This window comes from Lampetra fluviatilis, chromosome 16 (genome assembly GCF_964198595.1).
Source record: "Lampetra fluviatilis chromosome 16, kcLamFluv1.1, whole genome shotgun sequence".
Lineage (NCBI taxonomy): Eukaryota > Metazoa > Chordata > Hyperoartia > Petromyzontiformes > Petromyzontidae > Lampetra > Lampetra fluviatilis.
The window spans coordinates 13326112-13345626 of record NC_136290.1 but is presented as its reverse complement, the minus strand read 5'-3'; the positions used below and the strand labels follow the sequence as shown (position 1 = coordinate 13345626).

The 19515-nt window shown below is 53.0% G+C and overlaps 1 protein-coding gene across 7 annotated transcripts in view; it reads left to right on the top strand.

Moving 5' to 3' along the window:
* Window positions 1–19515, top strand: part of LOC144936573 (CUGBP Elav-like family member 1) — a 253380-nt gene that overhangs the window by 170316 nt on the left and 63549 nt on the right. For all 7 annotated transcript variants that reach the window (XM_078863790.1, XM_078863791.1, XM_078863792.1 and 4 more), the window contains one exon: window positions 7040–7184. In XM_078863790.1, coding sequence (XP_078719916.1) covers window positions 7114–7184 — 71 coding nt within the window. In that variant the 5' untranslated portion in view covers window positions 7040–7113. The remainder of the gene's footprint in view (window positions 1–7039; window positions 7185–19515) is intronic.

The window sequence follows — 19515 nt, the reverse complement described above, 5'->3', positions numbered from 1 at the left end:
TCGACAGAAGCCGTGAAATGCCTCGGCGCACGACGCTTCAATTGTCCCTGCCGCTGATTCAGAGCGCTCGCTCCTCCCCAGAGTGGCAGTTGGCAAGAGAAGGTGGTGCCGTTGCGGAGTTTGTTTATATATATTATAATTATTATTATTTCATAATATTGATAATAACTAGCATTTATAGTAATGTAACTAATTATCACTATGTAACACGATTTTTGTTCCTGGGTAGTAAGTGTTATTTTTAAATTGCTTATGCCTAAAAATTACAGAAAATGGCTATTATTCCCCACAAACTTTGCTTTTGTGACCAGAAATTTCCGTGAAGGAATGACACAAATGCACACCGCGTTTCCGCATTTAAAATATATATATTTCAAACTATCACTGTCCTGGTCACAAAAGCAAAATTTGTGGGCAATAATAGCCATTTTCTGTAATTTGAAGGCATCAGCAATTAGAAAATAACACTTACTACCCAGGAACAAAAAAACAGTTTTTGTTACACAGTTATTAATCATATTACTGTTTAGTTATTATATCCTTATTTATTAATCCAGGTAAGGACTCTCGGACTCAAATCTGTGTTTTTTTCCCGTGAATAGCTGAATTTAGATGTACAGCAGTGTTTGAGCGAGTGTGTGACTTGTGTTTACTCGAATGTAGATTGTGTGTGTGGACGTGGAGTGGAGTGGTGGTCGTGTCGTGGTTGGCGCTACGCTTCGCTACGAACCCGGCCACCCGAGTTCGATTCCCGCTCACGGCCCACACCAGTTATGATTATCTGGGGCTCCCCGAGGTGGTGTGTAAACACCCCCACTGGAGAGACAAAGGCGGCCGGGTGTGGTGCTGTCCACCCACCCCATCGTGTGCCGTTACGCCATTCATAGGGGCTGGCTAACAGCGCTTGCCCCAACAGTCTGTTGAGGCTATACGGGGGATCTGTGTCTTTGTTTGTGTGACTGAGCGAATGAGTGAAGACAGGTCAAGCTGCCACTATTAGCCTCCCTCCCGCCAGAATCAAATTTATAAAGAGCATCTCCACAGCAACCTACACATACGCGTGTGTACGTGGGTGTGAATGTGTGCGCGTGTGCGCGTGTGTACGTGTACGTGAGTGTGAGTGTATGTACGTGGGTGTGCGTGTGTGTACGTGGGTGTGAGTGTGTGTACGTGTGTGTAGGTGTGTACGTGTGTACGTGTGTGAGTGTGTGTACGACGTGTGTGAGTGTGTGTACGTGTGTGTACGTGGATGTGAGAGTGTGTACGTGTGTGTGGGTGTGTGTACGTGTGTGTGGGTGTGTGTGCGTGTGTGTACGTGGGTGTACGTGGGTGTGAGTGTGTGTACGTGTGTAGGTGTGTACGTGTGTACGTGTGTGAGTGTGTGTACGTGTGTGTACGTGGATTGGAGTGTGTGTACGTGTGTGTGGGTGTGTGTGCGTGTGTGTACGTGGGTGTACGTGGGTGTGAGTATGTGTACATGTGTGGGTGTGTGTGCGTGTATTGTACACGACCCGAGTTTGATTCCCGCTCACGGATATTTCAAGCGGTCTTGGGCCTCCCCTAGGTCGGCTCAGCCTTAAACACGAGTACCTGGTGCGTTGTTTAAACCAAAGCATCGGGTAGACTAAGAAAGTGGGACGTGGTGTTGGACAGCCTTCATAGGTGCTACTCGCTAACAGCACTTGCCCGAACATTCTGGTAAAGGCGATACGGGGAATCGCTGTGTGTGCATGTGTGCATGTGTGTATGTATGTGTGTGTACGTGCGTGCGAGTGTATGTGCGTGTGTGTGTATGTAGGCCGTGTCAGTTCAGACGCAAGGCCACGTTTTCCACCGTGACCACCGCGCAAGATGATTATAATATTGCGCTTGCTAACCCAGGAAAGTCTCACTGAGTCTCAAGGCTCCTTTCCAGGAGAGTCCTGCGGGGCAATGTTTCTCCTGCCGTGTGTGATCCCAATTGAGTAATACGTTGCGGGTATTTTGGAATATTGTGGCCGAAACCAGTGAGATTGTGTGGAGTTTGTTATTGTTGTTGTTCTCCATCCATGGGAGGAAATCAGAGAAGCCAGGAGGAAGCCACACAAAAAGACGCCCGACTCGGGAATCGAACCCAGGCTGTTCTTGCTGCGAGGCAGACGTTGCACGACTGTGCCACCCTGCCGCTACCCAACCAAAACTTATTAAGTCAATGCTGACGCAGAGCCTTTCCCTTATTGCTTTGGCCGGCTTATGGCTCTTTAAATGCAATGCCCAAGCGCCGGGCACAGCGGGTCGCACGCCTCCGCCACATTCTGCCAGGCAGCAGCGACGCCGCCGGCGTGATCGTTGGTCATAGCGAGCGGGCACTCCTATAGAACGCGGCGTCAAAATCTTACGAGGCTGATCTTGGCTGCAAACGAAGGTTACTTGGAGGAAGGCAACGAACAACCAACGCTGCTCCACGTGCGACGAGCTGGCTGAAAATGCACGGCAACCTGCCGGCGGGTTCCTAAAGGAAAGTCGAATAACCTCGACTCTAAACGTCGATCGTTAATCATCATCGGCAGTAGTAGTAGCAGAATCAGCAGTCACCACGCTCAATCCACTTCTGGACGATGAAGGCCTCTCCCCAAGCCGCCACCACCACCACCATCGCCTCTCACGATGCTGCGATGTTACAATCCGCCCAGCAAGTGCGCATGATGTCACCATCGCTCCATTCTCTGGGACGCAGAATTCCATTCCCTGGCTGCCACGTGATTGTTTATCGTCGACGATGTGCGGCACGTGGTGTCCCGAACTCGCTTCCTTCCCTTTAACGATGTCATTCACCTCCTGCGTGCGTTCTCTAATCCACGTGCCCTCCGTCTCTCAAAGTAATTTCGATTCGTTGCCGCTCGTCATCGGCAACGATTATTCAGCGGTACCACAATGGAGATAATCAAAATATTACGTCTCTTTACCATGCAAGGCATTCTATTCTACGTTTGGTGATTCCAACTGCCTGTCGGATAAATGTACGTGTGTTATAACCAGGATTCACCCCAGCAACAGTTGGACACTGATCGTGCTGTCTGCGGCTCAATTCTGTACCCGCACGCTCCTGAATTTCCCTGCCGGGCGCATTAAATTTGCTCGTAACGAAAAAAATAAAATCAACACTGCCGTAAAGGAAGAAGAGAAAAAAAAACTCACCATAATTCTTTCGCCATGGGTTGATATTAAAAATGCGAGCGGAATATCTTTTCATTCGACACATTTAGCACTTAATCGCTAAAAGATTTTAATGGAATGTCACTAGCAGTGCCAGGCTGAGGATGATACAATAAACGCTCAATGGAACGGTAAGGGCAAATTAGCCGCTGAGGTACAGCCAATTTTATGGCCGTCCCCATAATGACTTCACTTCCATGGCCGGTAATTACAATTGAGCTAGGTAAACGGAGGTGTTGGGCCAGAGACAGCCTGCTGGATCCTGCCTATGCCTCCTTGAAACCATATCGTGTGTGCGGTGACTGGCGCAGAGCTGGGATATCCAATTACTTAACGGAATCTATTCACGATCAAACAGATTATTTGGCGATGCTGCTGCTGCTGCTAGTGGTGCTAGAACACAAACCGACAAACCCAACACGTTTGTCTCTAACAATGTGTGGCCTTAAAATAAAATGTGTGGCATTTCGAGCAATGGTCTTTCCCCATTATCGCGCAAAATACGTTGACTTTTCTTTTTTGTATATCCGAGATCGACATGAAGACAACATCACCAGTAGCGGAACAAGCCTAGGTTTCCACCCCCGTTGGTGGTCAATGCTACGCGTTGGGGCACCCCTCTGACGAGCACCACGAGATTTGTTTTCATCAACAGTGTCAAACAACGACGACTTGTGTGATGATGTGATTAGGCAGGAGGAGCTGTGATATGTAGTTAGAGACACCACTGATAATGTAGGTACTACGCCACTGATAGTGTAGTTACGATGCCACTGATGATGTAGTTACTACACCACTGATAATGTAGTTACTACGCCACTGATAATGTAGTTATTACGCCACTGATAATGTAGTTACTACACCACTGATAATGTAGTTACTACACCACTGATAATGTAGTTACTACGCCACTGATAATGTAGTTACTACGCCACTGATAATGTAGTTACTACACCACTGATAATGTAGTTACTACACCACTGATAATGTAGTTACTACGCCACTGATAATGTAGTTACTACACCAGTGATAATGTAGTTACTACGCCACTGATAATGTAGTTACTACGCCACTGATAATGTAGTTACTACGCCACTGATAATGTAGTTACTACACCACTGATAATGTAGTTACTACACCACTGATAATGTAGTTACTACGCCACTGATAATGTATGACAGTGCGGAGTGGCTCCCACTCCGTCTGCGAGGCGGATTTCTCCAGGTCCTCCGATTTTACTCCATCATGCCGACAACTCATTTCGGGTGAACAAAAACTCAGGTTTTCGTCGCCAGTACTATGAGCCAATATTTGTTTTTAGTTGAAATTTAGGCCACGTGATGGTAGTAGTGTTAATGCAGTCATGAACTCTCCACCATCCTGACAGACTGGTCGCGGTTACACGGATGTTGTTGTTATTCCTATTTGCGCGATGGTGCCGATGCATCGAAAGAGCTCCGAGTACATTTCAGACGTGAAAATTCCTGACCCGCCGGTGATGTTTATTGGTCGGAGTTTCGCTCGATCCATCGACAAGTGCGCAAGTGTTGTATCTTCGTAAAACTCCCCTCCGATTCTGCACTGTTGGCTACGTACGGTGCGAAGGAAGTTCAACGTACGTACAGACAACCTCGTCGAATTGGCGGAGGACGAACCACATGAATGTTGGCGTCAAACTCGCGCACATTTTTTGACCAAGCATCCGAATGCAGGAGCCTCCTGGAAAGTAGAAAATAAAGTCTTACTTGAGTAAATCAGGGGCATGATTAAACGCATAGTTACTTTGCTGAGCGAAGGCAATAGCGCCACAGGTGGAGACTCATAGCTCTCCAACATGGCACGATTCAAAACTGGGCTATCCATGAAGTCACATTTGCATAATTATGGGATGGCAATGACTCCAACCTTCATCTTTGACTAATTTTGCCTTCTAACTCGTTCATCGTCGTGGCAAGGCGGCGATGGTAGAGTGTCTGTCCAGAGCTCTCGGCTCGCTGAAAGAGATATCACAGAAGCACGTCTGAGATCCCTTCAAGTGGCATCTTATCCACATGGTTAGGAGGTGCTGCTCCCTCCCGTATACCGATAATCGTCGCACGGCAATCACTTTGTCTATTCTAAAAGCCAAATTGAGTGCAAATTCCAGTTTAAAAGGATCGGGGGAAGGTGGGGAGTGTTGCGTGCGCGGGCATTGTTAAGATCATCAACCCACTGCACAAAAAAACTAACATGAATTACCAGCGGCTGAAACCCGGATTTGAACCGAGGATGTCAACAGTGTGGGCTGAGTAACCCGACTAGTGACCCACCTCACTCGTCCTCTTCCCATTCCTCACCACGACTTCTCACCAGGGCCGAATTACATCCATGTCTGTCTGAGTCGGTTAACCCAGAACGTATTTACCTTCCCGGCACACCACACCCAGTATACAAACTCGCTGTGGCCACCACTCGTCGTCAAGTGCCACCGTCTCGAGTCTGTCCAGCAAACATTTGATGTGGAAATGTTAAGCCGGGGCCTGGAACCACAACTTGCACCGTGGCCAGAATCCCACGCAAGTCAGATTTCCCATACATCTCACCCCAGTTTTACTTTTTGTTATTTCACCCCTCCTCGTCACGCTGTGTTGTTGATTGTGCCGCGCGTGCGGTGCCCGCGTGTGACATCCCCGTGCCAGGTGTTGACCAGAGAGTCACCGCTGCCAACTCGGCGGATTTCTCTCTCCGATGGCCCCACGTGGTGGTGCCCAATGGGCGGCTCAGCGCCCGCTCGAAAGACTCGCTAAACTATGCAACTATTACCCTTCATTACTTTACCAGATAAGGCCCACTGAGCTATGTAGCTCTTTTTCAGAAGAGACCTGGCATACAAATGATAGCTCAGCGAAGTGGCTTCTCGTCACGTGGAAATGTAGAGCAGGCACATTCTCTAACCGCGTGTTGTTCATTCTGAATGTAGAGGGAACAACACGAGGACCCAGAGAAAACCCCACGCGACCACGGGGAGAGAGACACGTGCAAACTCAAAACATACAGCACGCGTCGGAGTCTGGCTCGAACCCACCACCACCTGTAGACCAGGCGAGGTAGTTAACATCTCGCCACCGTGTCTACAACGGAGGCAGCTCTTTACAGAAGAGGCAGAAGCTCCCCAAAACAAATCAACAAACGGCTCCTATCGTCTCGATCCACACGTTGGCTTCGTGTGTTCTGGGCTGATCGGCAAGAGTTTGAAGCTGTGTTAAAGGCACGTACACAGGGCTTCATGCAGCCCAGGCAATGTCTCCTCTGACCTCCTTGAGAACAATGTTCCTGCCCCGTGTCTTATATCCACTACACAGAGCCAGCGCCTTGTAGTTACTGGGAGAGCGATAGAGCGAGGGCGATCTTGTGAATGTCTTCGTGTGATTGTGTTCATGTCTGTGGCTGCGCTACGAACCCGGCGACCCGAGTTCGATTTCCGCTCATGGCCCGCATCGGTAACGAGTATCTAAACCGGTCCTGGGTGACCTCCCCTGGGTCAACTCAGCCTTAAATGAGTACCTGCTGCGGTGTGCGTATAAAACATCAGCACCGAGGAGACAAAGGCGGCCGGGGGCGTGGCACTGTCCACCTACCCCACCACGTGGTGCACAATATAGACCTTCATAGGTGCTCGCTAACATCACTCACACGAACAGCCTTTGAGGACGAAAGGGGCTGATCCTTTGTCGTTTGTATTCTTGCACGCGCTGCTATCGAGCACCGATCGTGAAGGTCAGCGCGGCGCATTTGCCCACAGCAGTCCGGTAACGTCTCTGAGCGAAATCTGTGTCCGTGTTGTGTCTGGCGTGTGACGGTGCAGTAGCAGCAGCAGTAGCAGCAGCTGCGAGCTCAGAGCGTCCACCGACACCTCGGGGAGCATCACTCGCCAGCGACATGACGTCCTCCTTCAAGCTGGACTTCTTGTCGGACGGGATGTCCGGCCACGGCTCGGCTGAGCCCCTCTTGTGAGTAGCCCCCCCCCAACACCATCGCCCCCCCCCCCCGTGCCCCCCCTCCCGTGCACCACCCCTCCCCCCGTGCCCCCCTCCGTGCCCCACCCTCCCCCCCCCCGTGCCCCCCGCCGCCGTCTCTGTCCACCCGGCATTGTAAATCAACAAAAAACAATTAATTGTATTTTTCCAGGTGAGGCCCACTGCGATATATAGCTCTCTTTTTTTCAAAAGCCAGCTGGCCACAAATGATTGCTCAACGAGGTCGAAGGCTTATCGTTATCACGTGGACATTTCCAGCAGCCACATACTCTAAACGCTTGATGCTGATTGTAGATGTGGAGGAAACACCCCGAAGAATCCAGCGAAAATTCTATGCGACCACCGAGACAGAGAGACAAATACATGGGCGGCGTTAGTGTCGGGATCGAAACCCCACGACCTCTTGCACACCAGGCGAGGCACTTAACATTTCGACACCGTGGCGTTCACCGCAGCGAGTTGATCAGGCCGGGATGCAGCGTGCGGTGGGGTAAAGCGTGGGCACTCCCTCCTGGTCCCCCAAGACGTCTGGCCGGCGTGGCAGCCGAGGCCAAATTACTCCGAAGAGTTTCCCCTTAACCTCCACCCCCACCCCTCCTAGTGGAGGCCTTTCCGCCAGCACAGGTGACAAGCGCAAGAGGCAATTGCAGGGCTGCGCCTTTGCCTCTCCCGATTTCGTTTTGACGAGAGTCGAGGGGGTGGGGGGGGTGAATGTTGGCTCTTTATTTGATGGCGAATGGTTTCGGGGGCTACCTCCCCAGCCCTTGACGTTGCCATGCCCTTGACCTCCCCTGACCCGACCCCCACCCATATCCCCGTTCATAGAGCCCTTTATAAAAAAACGAGGGGCCGTGGCTCGCTGTCGGCGAGGCTTTTGCGTGAGAAGCGACCTCGCGAGCATTTGTTTTGTTTTTCTCTCAATGCCGCGACCCGCGCGCTTTATTACTGCGATGAGAAATACGACGGCACGGAATGCCGCGGCGATGCCCTTAATGCGAGGCGGGCCCTGGTGAATGGCGCTCGCTTGAACAATAATAATGATCATCTTCATTATTATTAACATTTGTAAGGCGCGTTTTATCCGTGGATCCCACCAATGCGCCCCGTGTTAGGAAAGCAGGAAATAAACACAACCTTCCGGGTATGCGGCCAGAATTAGACGGGGGAGTGAAGGCCACGTTAAATGTGTGAGTATTCACGACAGGACTTGAATAGCTCGAACAACTCTGTCTTTCGAACAAAGGCAAAAACACATTGTCCTGCGGAGGGAGCTGGTAGGAACGTTGGGTTGCTCGGTCAATGGCCAGGGTCAACGGCGGCGTGGTGTATTCCGCAAATATGCCCGACTGTGAGGGCGGGCACAAGCCGGCGTGAGTAGGTTAAACGTTGAGTTTTATAAGGGCACCACGGGGTGACCAGCCCCAGCCCTCCCACCCCCCACCCAGCCCCTCCCCATCCAGCCCCTCCCCACCCTCCCCACCCAGCCCCTCCCCACCCCACCCTCCCCTCCCCACCCAGCCCCATCTTGCCTCCCCTCCCACCCAGCCCACCCTCCCCACCCTCCACTCCCCTCCCCACCCCACCCAGCCCCTCCCTCTCCACCCAGCCCCTCCCCATCCTCCCCACCCAGCCCCTCCCCACCCTTCCCTACCCCACCCAGCCCCTCCCTGCACGACGGACGGACGGACACAATAATCCCATGTGGGCTTGTGTATCCAGGAGGTTCCTACCAGGACAATTTTCGCTCCGCAGCCTGGGAGATGCGCAGTGGCCAAAGCCCCGTGACCGTCGGAGTCCTTAGAAGAAGCGCGGTCCGAAGTTCTTGGGGACACCTTTGGGAGTATAAATAAGTAATATTAAAAAAATAACTTTTTTTTTAAAACGGCCAACACCGGTGACGATTATCTGAACCGATCCCGGGCCTCCCCTAGGTCGACTCAGCCTCAAATGAGTATCTGGTGCGGTGTGTAAACATGCCACTAGGGAGACAAAGGCGGCCGGGCGTGGTGCTGGCCACCCACCCCTTCGTGTACCGTTCCGGCCTTCATAGGTGCTCGCTAACAGCACTTGCCCCTACAGTATGTAAAGGCTATACGGGGGATCTTTGTCTTTGTATCTGTGTGTGTGTGTCTGTGCACGCCACCATCCACCGCCTGTGCGTGACGAGCGGGACGCGCGTGGTTCATGGGGTGCGGGTTTTTTCGTCTTCCGCTTCGTTTTATTGGATTGGAGCGCGGCACTTGACAGATGTTGTAAACTTTTTTGTTTACGAACAACAACAACAACAAAAGAGAGAGAGGGGAGCAGTAAACCCCCGTTGGGTTGGGGGAAAGGGAAAGACGTCACCTTTCTGTTAGGCGCGTCGAGGTGTTTGTTTGTCCTCTTGTTTTGTTGGTTTTTAATTAGGTGTAATATTTAAAGAGCAGTCGCAACCTTTACTGGGGTTTAGTGCGGCTGTAGCATTGAGGGCGGAAGGCGGCATGGATCATCATTTGGGTTTTTGTGCGCGAGTGTGGGCGTGAGTTTGTGTGTGGGAGCGAGTGTGTGCGGGCGAGTGTGTGCGGGCGAGTGTGTGCGTGTGTGTATGTATGTGTGGGCGTGAGTGTGCGTGCGAGTGTAGGGGAGCGGTAGTGTAGCAGTTAGCACGCTACGCTATGAAGCTGGCGGCCCAAGTTCGATTCCCGCTCACGGCCAACACCAATAACGATTATTAGAACCGGTCCTGGGCTTCCCTTAGGTCGACTCAGCCTCAAATTAGTACCTGGTGCGATGTGTACAAGGGAGACAAAGGCGGCCGAGCGTGGTGTTGGCCATACACTCCCTCGTGTGCCGTGCCAACCTTCATAGGTGCTCGCAAACAGCACTTGCCCCAACAGTATGTTAAGGCTATACGGGGGATCTTTGTCTTGTGTGTGCGAGTGTGATGAGTGTGATGAGTGTGACTGCGTGCATGTGCGGGGATTTCCGTCAAACCCACAATGAATGACACGGCATGGGGTGGCCGTCATCCAGCAGTGAATTTGACAAACGGCTGCAAATTATCCCCGTGCCATCATCATTATCATCATGACAATACACAAAAACACGCGCGTGCAATTGCCCCCCCCCCCCCCGCTTTCTCACAAGCACAAGCATCCCCCGGGTAATTTCCGCATCTCCTTTGAGAAGGTTGTGCGGAAGCGCTGACGTCTCTCAAATCGTACCACTTTGAAGCCGCGTCGAGCGACGTGAAACATCCCAGCCGAGTGCGCGTGCACCTCGAGAGGAAGATGCGTCACTGTGGTCGCGAGGCTCGCTCGCGGGATTTCGCCGACAGACGTAGAGCGCGGATTTAGAGAAGAGAACGCCGGCCGATTCCATCGCGTTGCCCGTTGTGTTCGGTGAAGCGAGTGGCTGGTTGCTTCGGGGGTTCGCTGGAGGGGCCGAGGGGGGGGGCAAGGACGCGACGCTGCGGGGGAGGATGACACCCCGATAGTTGAAAATATCAACGTAGCGGGCACCAAAAGTGCAGCCGTCGCCACCGAGCGAAAGTATCGCCTCGTTCCGGGGGAGGGTGCGGGTTGTCCCGGGGGCTCAACAACGCGAGAGGCATTATCCTGCTACGACGGCGGGGCTTTGCGCAGATTTGGTGGTGGTGGTGGTGGTGGGGGGTGCTGACTGATAACTCACCAGAGCGGCAGGAGTAATGAAGTCGAGCGACTCGCGCCGCCAGATGTTGGTGCTTGGAGAAGCAATTATCGCGCCGCTGTCACGGCGACAACCGCGGTGCTTTTTGCAGCCTTCTAACTTTTTTGTTTTGACTGAGCACGTGGGCCACAAAGGCCCAACACGTGAATCGGTCAGCAACAACATAAACATGATCAAAGTTGTTACATCGTCATCACGATCGTCACCATCGTCATCACGATCCGTGGGGCAGATATCCAGTGGGCGTCCACTTCACATTTCGGCAGAAAGTTGTTGCAGGTCAAGGGTCAACGCCGCGCGTTCCATCGCGAGTTGCTCGCCCGGCTGTGGACGTGTCGATGGTTCCGCACGCCACGAGGTCGCGATGGGACATCGGCCAGTGGAGAAGTTGCAGGGTTCATATTCTTGGTTCTTTCGGTAAAGTCACGTAGAAGGGAAATAATAAAATAATAATAAAACGTTATAAAATACAATTCTCACGACGTTTCGGCCACAACGCAAGCAGCCGTCCTCAGGTGAATTTACCCAAAGAACCAAGAAGATGAATCCCTGCAGTCACGAAAGTTTTAAATCGAAATAAATTAATCTCATAAATCCACTAGAAATCAGGGCAATATGCGGCCTACATGTGGTAAGAGAACCATCGCACACGCACTAAAATATATCGAACAGCTTGACGACCGGTTGATCGAGAGGGAGCAGTCGTGGTACACAAATGCTCCCGGGTTCGTGAGCGCTGTGAGCGAGTGGCGCGTGCTGTGGGTGCCCTGGGAGTTGGCCCTCGCCAGCAAAGGCAGCTTTCTCCGACTTAGGCTCGTAGGAATGTTTTTATTTTTCGTGGAGGAATTAGCGAAACGCGCCGTCTGCCGTACAAAAACTGCCGCGGCCGTACTAAAAACTTAGCGTACGCAGTCAATAACTTTGTGTGTGTCCACAAGTGTGTATGGTAGTGTGGGGAGCGGTAGTGTAGCGGTTAGCGCGCTGCGCTACGAACCTGGCGACCCCGCTCACGGCCAACATCAGTTACGATTATCTGAACCGGTCCCGGGCCTCCCCTAGGTCGGCTCAGCCTCAAATCAGTACCTGGCGCGATGTGTAAACATCGCCACTAGGGAGACAAAGGCGGCCGGGCGTGGTGTTGGCCCACCCACCCCCTCGTGTGCCGTGCCGGCCTTCATAGGTGCTCGCTAACAGCACTTGCCCCTACAGTCTGTTAAGGCTACACGGGGGATCTTTGTCTTGTGTGTGTGCGAGTGCTGTATCGGCTCTTAATATGCGCTCGCTATCAGCAGCTACCAGCACTTGCCCGAGCAGCCCACGTAGGCTGCATGGGGTAACCCGTGGTCTTTGTGCGTGACATCAGCTCGGGTACAACCTCACAAACACCCCCCACACGATAGGCATCTTGGCACGGTGGTAGCTACACCATCACCTCCTGATGCGACGCGTCAGTCTCGATGTGCACTCAGTAACAGCACTTGCGGTCTGCGTGGACGTCTCTCTTGGGGTGTTGTTTCGTTTTGCATGTGCAGCGTTTCATCGCCGATGTGCACACTTGCACTACGATCCTGCCAAAACCTGGGCTCGATTCTCGGCGATTTGTATCCGAACCTCTGTTGGGCCTGCCTGTAGGTCCACTCGGCATGAATCGACCAAGGCGGCCGGGTCGCTGTGGCCAGTGGCCGCAACTCGGTGCACCGTGGCGACCCGCAGCTCTCGAGTCCTTGCCGTGTCATCTCCTTGCCGCGTCATCTCTGGCCGTGTCATCTCTGGCTGTGTCATCTACTGGCCGTGTCATCTACTTGCCGTGTCATCTCTGGCTGTGTCATCTCTGGCCGTGTCATCTCATGCCGTGGCATCTACTTGCCGTGTCATCTACTTGCCGTGTCATCTCTGGCTGTGTCATCTCTGGCCGTGTCATCTCTGGCCGTGTCATCTACTTACCGTGTCATCTACTTGCCGTGTCATCTCTGGCTGTGTCATCTCTGGCCGTGTCATCTCTGGTCGTGTCATCTCTGGCCGTGTCATCTACTTGCCGTGTCATCTACTTGCCGTGTCATCTCTGGCTGTGTCATCTCTGGCTGTGTCATCTACTTGCCGTGTCATCTACTTGCCGTGTCATCTCTGGCTGTGTCATCTCTGGCCGTGTCATCTCTGGCCGTGTCATCTACTTACCGTGTCATCTACTTGCCGTGTCATCTCTGGCTGTGTCATCTCTGGCTGTGTCATCTACTTGCCGTGTCATCTACTTGCCGTGTCATCTCTGGCTGTGTCATCTCTGGCCGTGTCATCTCTGGCCGTGTCATCTACTTGCCGTGTCATCTACTTGCCGCGTCATCTCTGGCTGTGTCATCTCTGGCCGTGTCATCTCTGGCCGTGTCATCTACTTACCGTGTCATCTACTTGCCGTGTCATCTCTGGCCGTGTCATCTCTGGCCGTGTCATCTCTGGCCGTGTCATCTACTTGCCGTGTCATCTACTTGCCGTGTCATCTACTTGCCGTGTCATCTACTTGCCGTGTCATCTCTGGCTGTGTCATCTCTGGCTGTGTCATCTCTGGCCGTGTCATCTACTTGCCGTGTCATCTACTTGCCGTGTCATCTCTGGCTGTGTCATCTCTGGCCGTGTCATCTCTGGCCGTGTCATCTACTTGCCGTGTCATCTACTTGCCGTGTCATCTACTTGCCGTGTCATCTACTTGCCGTGTCATCTCTGGCTGTGTCATCTCTGGCCGTGTCATCTCTGGCCGTGTCATCTCTGGCCGTGTCATCTACTTGCCGTGTCATCTCTGGCCGTGTCATCTACTTGCCGTGTCATCTACTTGCCGTGTCATCTCTGGCCGTGTCATCTACTTGCCGTGTCATCTACTTGCCGTGTCATCTCTGGCCGTGTCATCTCTGGCCGTGTCATCTACTTGCCGTGTCATCTACTTGCGCGTCATCTCTGGCTGTGTCATCTCTGGCCGTGTCATCTCTGGCCGTGTCATCTCTGGCCGTGTCATCTACATGCCGTGTCATCTACTTGCCGTGTCATCTACTTGCCGTGTCATCTCTGGCCGTGTCATCTCTGGCCGTGTCATCTACTTGCGCGTCATCTCTGGCTGTGTCATCTACTTGCCGTGTCATCTACTTGCGCGTCATCTCTGGCTGTGTCATCTACTTGCCGTGTCATCTACTTGCGCGTCATCTCTGGCCGTGTCATCTACTTGCCGTGTCATCTACTTGCGCGTCATCTCTGGCTGTGTCATCTACTTGCCGTGTCATCTACTTGCCGTGTCATCTCTGGCCGTGTCATCTACTTGCCGTGTCATCTACTTGCCGTGTCATCTCTGGCCGTGTCATCTCTGGCCGTGTCATCTACTTGCCGTGTCATCTACTTGCGCGTCATCTCTGGCTGTGTCATCTCTGGCCGTGTCATCTCTGGCCGTGTCATCTCTGGCCGTGTCATCTACATGCCGTGTCATCTACTTGCCGTGTCATCTACTTGCCGTGTCATCTCTGGCCGTGTCATCTCTGGCCGTGTCATCTACTTGCCGTGTCATCTACTTGCCGCGTCATCTACTTGCCGTGTCATCTCTGGCCGTGTCATCTCTGGCTGTGTCATCTACTTGCCGCGTCATCTCTGGCTGTGTCATCTACTTGCCGCGTCATCTCTGGCTGTGTCATCTCTGGCTGTGTCTTTTGTCTTCGTGCGCGTAGTGGGAGGGGTGGGGAGGGGCGGGGCGGGGGGTAAGTGGGAGTGGACGCAGAACGACGCCTTCATCGTTTTATTAGCCGACATATCAGAGACGAACGACGCGATGTTTCATCATTTTTTACAGCTCAATTTTGTTGTTGTTGTTGTTGTTAGGGCCAAGTGGTGGTGGTGGTGGTGGCCGTGTAACGCGATGTGAGGGGGTTGGGTTGGCGACGGTCACGCGGCTCGCGCAATGAGTGCTGCCGGATGATCCACGACCGATCACCGCATCGCTCCCCATCTCTCCCTGTCCCCCGGGGACGATGAGGACCCTCCTGCTCCTGCTGTTGCTGCTCCTGCTGCTGCTGCTCCTGCTGCTGCTGCAGTGGAATCTGAGAATTGTTCGGAGTTGCGTTGGCTCGTAGCTTCATACGTTGGGCGCGTGGCTCGAGCGAGCGGAGTCTTAGCCCCGGTTGTAAAGCCTCTTCCAGCAGCTTGCAATCACCCCACACCAACCCCAACGCACCTCTCGAAGGCAGACTTGGCAAGGCGGGGGGGAGGGGGTTCAAGGTTGTGACGAGCAGAGCGAGCGGGAAAGATCACCACCACCACCCACACAATCGGTGAATCCGTGCAATTGAAGTCGCTTCGACGATTTGTGTGCAAACGTGAGAGAGGTCGCAAGGTCACCACTGGCAGGGCACGTGTCAGGCCGACGCGATGGGCGAACCTCGCAGTCTGCCACCGTCCCACATTCGGGAGCATTGGGGTTGGATGTGGCCGGAGGCAAATGCATTCGATGCAACCGGCCACTGCTCGGCATCTTCCCAACCACGATCACGTGCAGGTGGGCGTGTCTGTTTGGACTCCCCCCCCCTTCAGTGACGTACGAGCGTCGGGGCGTGGCCGCAAACGCCTCTCTTGGGTGCACTCTGCAAAACAGCGCCGCGTCGGCATCTTCGGTGTTATTTATTGGGTACACGGTGCAAACGTTCCCCGTGGGGGGGGTGATCGCGGTGGATAGCGCCGCTCGTGCTGTAGCGCGCTCGTTAACGGGAACTCTTTGCTCGGCGTGGCTTGCCGGCAGTCTGACGGCACGCCAAGGAGGAGGGGGGGGGTAGACTCGTAACAAAGTGCTCGCTCGCTCCCTTGGATCCCTTCCCAAAGACGCAGCCGCTCGTCCGAGCGGCCGTGGTTGTGCGCACGCTCGCAAATCTGCGTCGCGCGCGCACGCCTGTAGGAGGGAGGGAGGGAGCGGTCGGGTGGAGGACGTTCCGTGGTGCGATGCGTAAACGTGGCCGCTGGGGGAGACAAAGGCGGCCGCGCGTGGTGCTGGGGCCACCCACCCCCCCCCCCTCGTGTGCCGTGGCCGGCCTTCATAGGTGCTCGCGAACAGCAGGTAGTCATTTGAGGCTGAGTCGACCTAGGGGGGAGGCCCATGACCGGTTCAGATAATCGTCACTGGTGTTGGCCGTGAGCGGGAATCGAACCCGGGTCGTCTGGTTCGTAGCGCAGCGTGGCGCTAACCACTGCACCACCGCTCCCCACAAATATATAGACAACAACAACAACAACCGCCATTCGCCACTAAGTGGCGGTGACGTCACCACGACGCTTGTGCCAGGCCATGTGCACCTTGAGGCCACGTGAAGTGTCGAACGCCCGCTGGCAGGAGGTCACGGGGCAGACCCAGGTGCCACGGGTCGACTGACCGATATGACCGAGATGACTGGCTGATGCACCACCTGTGCCCCCTACTGTACCAACTTGCTGTGCTTTAGCCACCCGGCGCTCCGCTCGTTGTTGTGAGCGTTGCTCCTCCGCCCTCCGTTGTTGTTGGAGGGCGACTGCCTCCAACTGCCCAGTAGCGTCCTTCACGAGCCTCCTCCACTGAGGCCGATCTTGACACCGCTGGTACCAGTCATCGGCAAGTCCACTCAGCTCCACATCCTCCTGTACCACATCACTCCATCTCTTCTCTAGCCCGTGCCGCGGCCGTTTAGCCCCCTCGATCCGGCCGAACAAAAGCTGTTTAGGCATGCGGTGGCTGGGCATGCGGGCTACATGACCCAGCCAACGCAGCCTTGCCTGCCGGAGGAGCTCACTGATGGGACTTTGCCCAGATCTTTCAAGGACTTGTGAGCTCCTCACACAATCCAGCCTGGTTAAACCCAGGATGGATCGTAGGCAGGCCAGCCTAAATGTTTCCAACCGGCGAAGATGCTCCACTAGGGGGGTCCACGTTTCGCAAGCGTAGAGAAGGGAGGGAATGACCGTGGCCGAGAAGACCTGAAGCTTCGTGCGGAGCGACAGACCAGGTAGCTTCCACACAGCGTTACGCAACCGATGAAAAGATATTGCCGCTCGACTGATTCGGAGTGAGACCTCTGACACACACAGAGACACACACACACAGAGACACACATAGACAAAGATACACACACAGACAACGGTTGCTGCACAAGAACACAAAATTCCACCATCCCTCCTACCGACCCCCCCCCCCAAAAAAAAACCACGGCAAACAAAAAGCAACAGCAGCAGTTGCAGGTGCAGCAGGGAAGAGCGAATACGCGCGCGAGTGCGGCTCCCTCGCACGCGCCAGCACAGCAGAGGGGGGGGGGGGGTGCTCGGCAAACACAACGACAACAACAACAACAAGAAGAGAGAGAAAATAAATTCGAATTCGGTGAAGAAAAAAAAAACCTCGATATTCTAAGAGCCGCGAAGCACTCGCTGGTGAATCCGAGACGGCGCCGTGGTTCTTAGTGAATGACGCCACGAAGCCCGTCCAGGAAGAGCCACTCCGGCCGGCATGAGAGGCGCGGTTTGTCGACCCCTCCACCACACCGCCCTCTCCCCTCCACCGTGAGCCGCTACATCTCTCTCAGCCAGATGGGTGGGGTGGGTGGGCCAACTTTCATTTACGAAGCCCAAGCAATTTTAGAAACAACACACACACACACACACAAACACCCCACGTCTCCCCCCGCCCCCCATCTCTTCCTCCTCCACAGGGCTGGAAAACTGCTGACGATTTCATTGCACGACGGTGGTTTGAGGCTCGTCGAGCCAACTTAGGAAAGAACGAGAGCCGTTTCTAGATTTGAAGCTTTCGTGACTGCAAGGATTCAAACTCTTAGGTTTTTTTTCGTCACTGGAAAATATATATACAAGGTCAGGGTCTCTTGGGATTCCTCTTTACTTGATACAGTTATCGTGCTGTGACGGTTCCACCTGAAGACGGAAGCTGGTGTTGCCTCCGAAACGTCGTGATTTATTGTTTTATTTTTATTATGTCTCTTTTATTATTTATTTATTTACCTACGTGAATTTACCAAAAAACCTAAGAGTATGAGAGCCGTTTCCTTTTGCCTCTCAACTCGTCACCCGCCTCCTATCTGGGGTGTGTTGTTGTTGTCGTTGATGATGCGGCGAGAGACTGCAGGCCCCCTCCCCGCTAAGCTACGATCGAGGGACCTTTCATTTCTCTCTCCGAGATTTGTATCGCTTCGTGGAAGATTAAACACAAAATAGAGGTTTTACATGTTTGGAACTGACCAAACGCACGGGACTAACAGACGGATTGCTCCGACTCTCGGATTTGGTGTCCATGCTATCGGCAGTTCTGTTGACGCGTAGGGCCGTTTAGAGTAAAAGCTAAAAAATGTAATGAAAACAATTTATCAAGTTGGAGAGATTCAACGTGGACGTTGAGATCGTGCCATACACATTTAGATGACTCTGTCTCTCGGTGATTCATAGCAAGCGATGCCAAGAATGGCTGTTATTCATTTGTGTTGGTGATGTCCTCTCAGCCAACGCCAAATCGCCCTGGAATGCGCCCGAGCGGGCTTCAGCTATCAAGCGTAACAGGTGTTATAGGCTGTGGCGAGCAGCATCCACTATTGCACTTTACTTGTGTACTCCCACTGCTCATAACCTTTGACGAGGGCAAAGAATATGGACTTTAAAACAGGGACGAAAAAAAATTACAGCCCTTTGTCAATCCACTGCTGGATGAATGCCTCCCACGCCGTGTCACCACACTGATCAGTACTTGTTGAAGAGGAAAGGCAAAGACACCACTCGCCACTGATGTTGGCTGTCTCCAGGTTTATATTTCTTTAAAAATTCCGCGAGGGAGGTTTGTGGTGGTCCCTAAATGGCGAGCTTTTTGTGCGCTGCATTCAATAGATATATGAAATTATTGAATGTATTTTCTGGTAGATATCAATGTAATATAAAAAATTCGAAGTCTCGAGGAAGGCGGTACTGCGGGGGAATCGCCTCCACCCCCCTCCATCACCCCCCCCTCCCACTCAGTCGCCCTCCGTGTGGACCTGCCACTTGCTGCCCCAGGTCACCGTGTTGATGGCTCACTGCGCTATCCACTATGCCACCCGCTGACCCCAGCAGTGCGTCGTCGATTAATACATCGGCGAGGCTGCTGCTGCTGCTGCTGTTGCATTGGCAGTGGAACCAGCGGCAGCCCTGAACCGGTACCGGGCCCCAAACTTCACAAATCTCACACCGGTTATTATAATAATAATTAACTAATATCGCTTTCACTGAGCAAATGCAGAGAGATCGGTCCAAACTTTTTGGACGCTCAAACGATTTACCGCGATCTCCTTCCCCGAGCCCTCCCTGCGGCAACTCATCACTGTCTTTTTTTTTTAACCAATAAAATGATCTCTCTGGGCCAATTTGCTACAAGGCAATATTTGTCTTAAGAATTATAATGAAGATGATGATGGTGGCGGTAGTGATGACGATGATGGTGAAAGAAATGGATTTCATTGATGCGTCAATTTACTTAACGAGTCTTTGCTGTCCAGACATTTGGGTAAGCCACTCTGCACACATCTGTCCGTCCAAACTTTCACTCTGTTAAAATTGGTTCTTTGATTTCGCTCAAATTTGATCTCTATTTACAAAC